Consider the following 8,051-nt stretch of genomic DNA (forward strand, 5'->3'; position numbering starts at 1 on the left):
GTTATACCATAAGTAGAATTCCTCTATTATATAAGGGGAGTATTAACCATTTGTAATATATATTGTTCTCGCATACAAAAGCTAATATAACGCTTTCACTTTAGCTTATACTCTCTTGTTCATCAGCTTGCTTTATTTTTAACTGTTTTGGTATCAATCAGTTCGAGGGTACCCTAGCTCGAGGGTTGAATTCCGTTTCAACACTGGTTCGCTTTACTTTATAGTTCATTTCTGTTATTAATCTTCATATTTATCAATTGGTATTAGGTGAAATCACGTGTCCTTAAAATTACATTATAAGTTCAATTGTTATCCAATTTTAAGGGTAAATGATATCATTTATATACAATCCATGTACAACCGGGTCAACCCAAATATAAAATACTAAACTGAAACTAAGCATACGTCATAACACTACAAATAATTTAAATACATGGCACAATATAAATCCAACAAATTGGGTCAATAGAAATGACGCTAGGTAGCAGGTTGGAGCACCCTATCTAAAAAGTATCTAATTTTTAAAAAACTACTTAAAGTTTAGCCAGTTTTTACGAATTTCAAACCGCTTAAAAAAAAAAAAAACTGCCATGTCAACTTCAGATATGGGCGAAGTTGGTTATAAGGCAGCTAAACTGTAAGAACTTTATAAGTTACAATTATTTATCAAATGGGGGTCCTTAAAACGGTTATTTGTGCACTTCCCCCATTGGGTCTAAAAGACCAACCCAGGAATTGCTTTAACCTGTAACCGACAGCGCTCCTTAATTTTTTCCTTTTTTTACGAAAAAAATTATTCTGCAATTTCTCTCCCCAAAAAACGAGAAGGGTAAGAGGAATTAGGGTTTAATTTTTGTTCCTAACCTCCCGTTTCATTTAGCATATGGGTTCTCCTCAACCAGGTAGTCATTTTTCTCTCTATTTGTATATTTTCTGTTTAAGAAGTAATGATGGGTATAGAGGCAAATAAAAGATTTGAAGCTTATGGGTTCTTGCGTTGAATCTAAATAAATTTATAATAATAATTGGATTCACGATCAAATATTTATTGATATTTAGTGAACTTCATAGTATTTAAACAGAATCTGAGCAAAAGTTACTGAGTTCCGGGAACCTGTATGTCGAACTCTAGATCCGCCCCTGATGGGTATAAGTATTCTAGGAGTGCTGCTTTATTTATCATCTTTAAACTGTCCATATTGTCATCCCGTCTCTTGGTTAGTTCCATCAATTTGTCCTGTGATTTTTGTGCTAGACGAAATGGGTTCTGGGTTCTTGCTTTTTCTACTGAATATGGGTCTTATTGAGTTTACAGGAATGGAATCTGTGAAGGAGATTAATGATGATGAAGTTAAGAGTGTAATTGAAGTAATGGCAGCTAATGGGAAGTATTGGTATGCTATTTATTCTGCTGTAGAATGTTTTTTCGTCGTAGTCGGCTAGTTCTAATTTGCAATCTGAGATAGTCATCTATCACTTTGCTTATGGTAACTCTTAATGGAAGAAGACGATTAGGATTTAGGACTGTCAGTGAGTTGCATCCTAAATGGGTGTTTAATGGGCTAAAGGCAAAATACAGTCAGTTGAGCTGCAGCCAAAACATTGTTTTCATTGCCCTGCTAAAATTATGGCTACTTCTAATTAGTTTGAGCTAAGCCAAGCTCCATATGCTTGGTTTTATATGAATCTGTGAGCCCAAGCAAGCTCAGTGCATTTTTAGCTAGAATTTCTTAGATAGAGATGAAAGAATATATTAATATAACTGCTAGCATATAGATATTTGCATTTCGTATATGAGTTTTGAAATTCCGTTCTTTTACTTTTACATTCAACTTTTTCATGCCTTGACATTATCTTGTACTCTTGTAACTTTGCCTTTTCTTGTTTAGGAACTCAATAATGTTGCAACATGAACTTACTTAGGAATATAGCCAGCTAGGTCTCAAAAATGTTAAATTCTTTTACCCGGGGCTAAAACGCGTGATTCATTAAGTGAAAGACGCTAACCGAATAGTTAGAGATGCCGCAAGCAAAGATCATATAGCCTAATTGACTGCAAGTTGAATAAGTTATGACTAGTGTTATAACTTGGATGTGCTTGAGCTTAATCTAAGCTGTAAGTATGACTGTATGAGCAGGCTATCTGCTTCAAACATTAGGTACTAACATAACAAGTCAATTAGGCTAGCAAACATGATGAACATACAAGCTCAAATCATGATGCTGGAGAAGCACAGGTGGAGACCATGTTTTCTACAGCAATGGAGGTTTATTGGGCTCACGAAGGTGCCAATGGATTTGGAGAATTGGGCCACGAATTTAAAATGCTTACACTAATTAGCCTTAGTCCAATTGAGGCCCAAGAATCTAAAGAAATTGAAGAAGTCCAAGAATTCAATTAAGATTAGGATTTCTTTTCCTTAAAGATTAGGATTTTTTAATTCTTGTTTTAGTAGGATTATATTTGTAGTTCTAGTCAAATAGGATTGTTAGTTGGTATTCCGTTCCTACCAGAATTTTTTTATTTTATTTTAATTGGAATAGGTTTTTCTTGACCTTATTCTTCTTCTAGTTTAATTAGGATTAGTTTTCCTTAGCCTCATCAATTTTGCTCATTGTAAGGCCTATTTAAAGGGCTTTCTATGCTGAAAATAAACATTAGTGATTAGTTTTTCTAAGCTCTTGCTTCAAAAACGTGTGATTTATCTTTTAGTTCATTCTTCTTCCTTTATTCAACGCTTCTTGCAATCTTGCGGGATTGAGGAACGAGTGGGTAAGGTTTTTTTCATCTTACATTCTTCTCACGTGAGTTTGAAGAACGCTTTCGCTAGTTTTGTGAAAAACTTTAGCGGGGTGCTTTTATTTTTCTTTTTTCTTTGTGCTTGAGAGGTGCAGAACCTTCAAAGTATATCATAACATCCGAAAATTGGCCCTAGTACAGCTTGGCATGGTAATGTTCTCATATTTATAAGCTATTGTATGCTCCATCATAGAGCTCAATTAGTATCCTTAATGACATTATTGTAGGGCTGGGCATTATAGTAAACAAGATACCATGTCTCTTTTTGTTCTCTTTTATCTTGTTTCTGCCCCAACAGAGGTGGACCTACGTGTATGGTAGGGGGTCACCGGACCCAATAAACCTCGGAATTTTTTTTGTATATATTCAATTGGTGTGTAAGTCATCACCGGAAGTTCGCCGGCATCCGGCGAGACCCAACAACTACCGATGAAGTCCTCGCCTCCGTCTATATTGAAGATAGTGGTGCAGCCATCATCTTCAAATCCTGGGTCCGCCTCTGTGCACTAATATTATGTATATCTTGGATTGCAACCTTTGTTTAGTAGTATATTCTATTTGATGTACTGGTGGAGTCCAAATAATAATTTCTTTAAGCTCAAATTGTAACCAAATGGAACATGTTGTCAGGAAGCGGCCATGGGCATGACGAGTTCCCTTGACCCACCCATGTATCATGTGCAGTTCACCATCCAAGTAGTGTTATTAATTTTTCTGTTCATTCGTCACTTCGATCAACTTATTTTGCCCCACTTAATGACAATCTTCGTCTAGCTTATTACAGATTTTTTTTGTTCTTCCCATCTCTCCTTTGCAAGGAGCATCTTATGGGTTTCTTTTCTCAACCTAGCTTACAATCAACTACCATAGATCAGAGGAAAAGCTTAAGATATAGATCCAATTTAGGGTTTTATTTCATTATCTATAAATTTAAAACTTATTGAAGCATTTGCGAAGAGCTATTCCATGTGAAACTGTCTTTTCTTCTTTTAGCTAGTGAAGTAGATATAGTAATCTAACCCAAGTCATACCCAATCATCACATTGAAGAAAGAAGAAAGAGTTGTCTTCTGATCCAAAGGAGATAAAGTATAAGAAAAAGAGTTGTCTTTGTTGTATTCTTGTCTATTACATTATAGTTTGGGAAGTTCCATATCTAATTTATCTTGTTTGTGTTTTGGCTCAGGCATGACTGGGACAAACTCAAGGGCATGCTGTCATTCCATCTTAAGCAGGTATGGGGAGGTATGCCAAGTTGTCAGCATATGGCAGCTTCTTAAAAGTGATGTTTCCTGTTTATGCTGGTTGATATTTCTGTTAACGTGTATTAACTTTCGAACACACTTGAATTCTTTATTGAAGGTCCTGTCAGACTATCCAGAGGCAAAAATGACTACCGAACAGCAACAATCTTGTTTAGGAGAGAGCTTTCCGGAGTTGGTGAAAAGGTTGGATGATGGTATTTCCGCTGTCATTTGCCTTGCCTATCTCTGTTGTTCTCCTTTGACATAAGGGGCAGTTAGCATGGTTTGATTGTAACAATTCTATAAGATGACTCATAATATTTCATGATGATATCCTACAATGCATTCCTATATTGTCCTTTTTTGTGTCATTACTTGAAGCAAAAAGAAAATTCACATGCCGTAGAAGTGTAAGGCTCTTCTAAAATTGATTGTTCTGTTCTCAAAAGAACTTGATTGTTCTGTTTGTGTTGGGCAGCTGTATAACCTATGTTTGCATATTTGATTGTATTAAGTGTTTAGCTTGGGACTCGCTTCTTGATAGCATGTTGGGTATAGATGCTTTAAGATGTGCTCTTTGGCAATAGGGAGGGAATGTGATGTCAAAAAGATAGGTTACAACAACAACATACCCGGTGTAATCCCACATGTGGGGTCAGGGGAGGGTAGTGTATACGCAGACCTTACCCCTACCTTGTGGGGGTAGAGAGGTGTTTCTGATAGACCCTCGGCTCGTCAAAAAGATAGGCTGAATTGAGAAAAAAAGGTAGAAGTTGAGTAAGAGGGGCAAAATAATCCTCTTCTGGGTAGGTTGATGTGAAATGGTCAAACAAGTCTATTTGCATATTGGTACTTCATGTGTAGTGATGGTCAAATATTTTTTTAATCTCTTAGCATGTAGCATCTGAAATTCTTGAAAAAGGCTAAAAGCTTACCGCTTTACTTAAAAAGTTCCTGAGAAAAGCTTACCTCGTAAACTATATTTTGGATTGTGTGCCTGCTTCATGAACCACCATGTATTATGATGATATAGTTACATCTAAAAGAATATTTTCCATATTTTCTTAATGGTGATCTTACTGTTAGAAGTATCTTTGCCCCCCCTTTTCTGCATTCCAGGAGCGGGTTATGGTTTGTCACGTGAAGAACATAAACAAAGAACAGTTTTCATATTCGTGTTGTTACTCTCTTCTCTGCTAGCAACTCTCATGCATCTGCTTCAATTTCATAAGTTCAAGAGTTTTCACTCGTCTACTTATCTCTCGATTATGGTTATTAAGGTCGTCTGGTGCAACCCATTGGACTAGAAACCACTCACCTGAAATTATTATTAACTTAAAAAATGTGATGCCTCAATCGCGTGAAAAGTAATTCTTCATATATTACTAAATTTACCTGTCAAAAAAATGTTATTAGTCGGAAGTTAAAGACCCACAAGTGTGGTGCTTCAATGGTGTTTTCTCCAGGCTGGCTTTGTAACCAAGCTTTCAACATAATACCATGTTCACATTTGACTTTTAGTTTTGACTTCTTTGATGCTCGGCTGTTGCAGTTGAGATAAGCTCTTGTTTTCGTGGTTCATTACTCTGATTTTGATCTTTCCGACATCACCTTGTTACCTTGATTTTGCAGCTCTCAACAGCTTTGCTGAAGGCCCTCCATTTACGTTGCAAAGACTATGTGAGGTGTGACATTATTCTTTTTAAATATGAATTTCAGATTGTTTTATATGTTAGTAGTTCACTCCATCTGATTTTCCTTTTTTAAATTTTAAAGCTTTGTTCTCTATTTCATGAAAAAAATGTGTTTTTTCCAGTATGGGAGTCGTCTTAAGCAGCTTAGTGGGAACAAGCTCAATCTTCATATTTTTTTTGAGTGTATTTTGTATTATGCCTCTCTATCCTCACAAGGTAGGGGTAAGGTTTGCGTATACACTACCCTCCCTAGACCCCACGGTGTGGGATAATACTGGGTATGTTGTTGTTGTTGTATTTTGTATTATGTTGTCGCTGCTATTGCTGTCAATTAAACAATTGATATATTGGTTTTTCAATGTTACTTATCTTTTGAGTAATATTGAGCAGATTTTGTTGGATGCACGGAACATTTATTCCAGGCTGTCAAAGCTTGCGTTGGCTCTAGAAAAGGTTGGACTTTGATGTGAATTCTGCCCTTATAGTGCTTTTAAAGTTTTACATCTTAAATCTCATTGATGTGGCATCTCAACATCTTTTAACCTCCAAATCTTGAGTGGCAACTTTCTAGAGAAAACTTCTTAGTACTAAGTAGTGTAAGATGCTTTATTGAGCTTAGTCGTCACTTCTATCTCTGTTGGATCGGAGGTCCTTCATTTAAGGAGTTTTAGCAGGCTCTTATGCCAATTTTTCTTCTTTTCTTTCGAGAACTTATACGAAAAGAAAAAAGGCTAAAATATCTCAAGTTTAGTGTCTGAAGAAGTGCCAGAGGCTGAATAGGCTTCTTTTTCCCCCTGTAATGTAACTCTGTTATGACAGTTCTGGAGCATAATGAGTGCTTTACCTATCTGCAGAATTTGCTAGTTACATCAACATTGACGATCTCCAGTGACCCATATGCATCTTCTAACATGCAAAATGCAACAGCACCAGATAGAGAAACCAAGGGTTCCCCAATTCTATCTAATTCAGTGTCTAATGGGGCAGAACCTATAGCCAGTGCAGGTGATTCAGATGAAGTAATGGCTGAGGTAGAAGAGGCTGAAGTTGAGGATGTTATGACGATTGACATGGATACAATTGAAGCAATAGTTCGATCATCTGAAGCAGATACTACGCCTCCCAGTGATTCATAATGCTCTGTTTCTATGTAGTAATTGTTTTCACCTCTAGTACAGGAAGTCTGTAAAAGCTATGTCATGCTTAGGTGAAATTAGAACAAGTCCTGAGGAGGTGCCTAAAAGATCGATCATGGTCGTGAATATATGTTGGACCAATATAATGTGTCTCGAACCTTATTTTTACCCCACGTAGGTCTATCTTGTGTGGGGAAAAACCCTGGTTGCTTTCTTGTCTTCGTTGAACTAACGAGTGTCTCTAGCATTTCGAGAAATATACTGGGTGCGCTTCTTTTTCCCCCTGAATGATAATTTATTGTTGGGGCATTTGCATCTATACCCAGTTTGGGGTACATTGAAGTTATACCTACTTTGCACAAAATTTTGCAAGCCTATCCATTTTAGAATCAACTTCAGGCTTATCGGGTCTGAAGTTGAAAAATTATAGTCTGAAGTTGCAATGCACTTAAGGCCAATTAAGTCTAAAGTGCAAAAATTGCTTTTAAGATGCACTTAAGGCCAAATAGATTTGAAATGCAACAAATATTTTCATGCACATAAGACTAAATAGGTTTGAAGTGAAAAAATTGCACTTTAGATGCACTTAAGGCCAAATAAGCCTGAAGTGCAACTAATGTATTCATGCACTTAAGGTCAAATAGGCCTGAAGTGAAAAAATTGTATTTCAGATGTATTTAAAACTAAATAGGTCCGAAGTGCGACCAATGTTTTCATGCATTTAATGCCAAATAGATTTGAAATGCAAATTGGCTAGAAACAGAAACTTGTTTTTCGAATTTCAACAATCCAATACATGTTAACACTTTAATCTACTCCAAATGAGCTCAAATAAAATTTAAAACATAATCTCCAAATATCATTAAGAATAAACCCTAATAATCAATTTGTCAAAACAACAATAAATTTACCAAACTCATTTTACAATTAAGAAGAAGAAGAAAAAACTCTTAAGCAGTAGTAAAAATATAAAGCGCCACAGCAGCTCAACACTGTAAAACATCATAAATTACCTTAAAACATGCTCACAAACTGTCACGACCCAAAATTCCCACATTCGGACCGTGATGGCGCCTAACATTTCACTTGCTAGGCAAGCCAACGTTAGAATAATATTATCTATTTTTAAAACCATTTTTAAATTTATTAATAACAAAGAACAAACGCGGAAGTAAAGT

At 36.1% G+C, this 8,051-nt stretch overlaps 1 protein-coding gene across 2 annotated transcripts; it reads left to right on the forward strand.

Annotated features, from left to right (window-relative positions):
• The first annotated feature begins 745 nt into the window (after window positions 1-745).
• Window positions 746-7,182, forward strand: LOC107769224 (uncharacterized). 2 transcript variants are annotated; one of them, XM_016588427.2, is made up of 7 exons: window positions 746-902; window positions 1,316-1,394; window positions 3,986-4,034; window positions 4,162-4,258; window positions 5,676-5,728; window positions 6,128-6,190; window positions 6,592-7,182. In XM_016588427.2, the coding sequence occupies exons 1-7, from the start codon at window positions 884-886 to the stop codon at window positions 6,871-6,873; spliced, it is 642 nt and encodes a 213-aa protein (XP_016443913.1). In that variant the 5' UTR covers window positions 746-883; the 3' UTR covers window positions 6,874-7,182. The 2 variants fall into 2 exon arrangements, with proteins under 2 accessions (XP_016443913.1, XP_016443914.1); XM_016588428.2 differs by having other exon boundaries at window positions 750-902; window positions 3,986-4,044.
• The last annotated feature ends 869 nt before the right edge of the window (window positions 7,183-8,051 follow it).

The sequence above is a fragment of the Nicotiana tabacum genome, chromosome 4 (genome assembly GCF_000715075.1).
Source record: "Nicotiana tabacum cultivar K326 chromosome 4, ASM71507v2, whole genome shotgun sequence".
Classification (NCBI taxonomy): Eukaryota; Viridiplantae; Streptophyta; class Magnoliopsida; order Solanales; family Solanaceae; genus Nicotiana; species Nicotiana tabacum.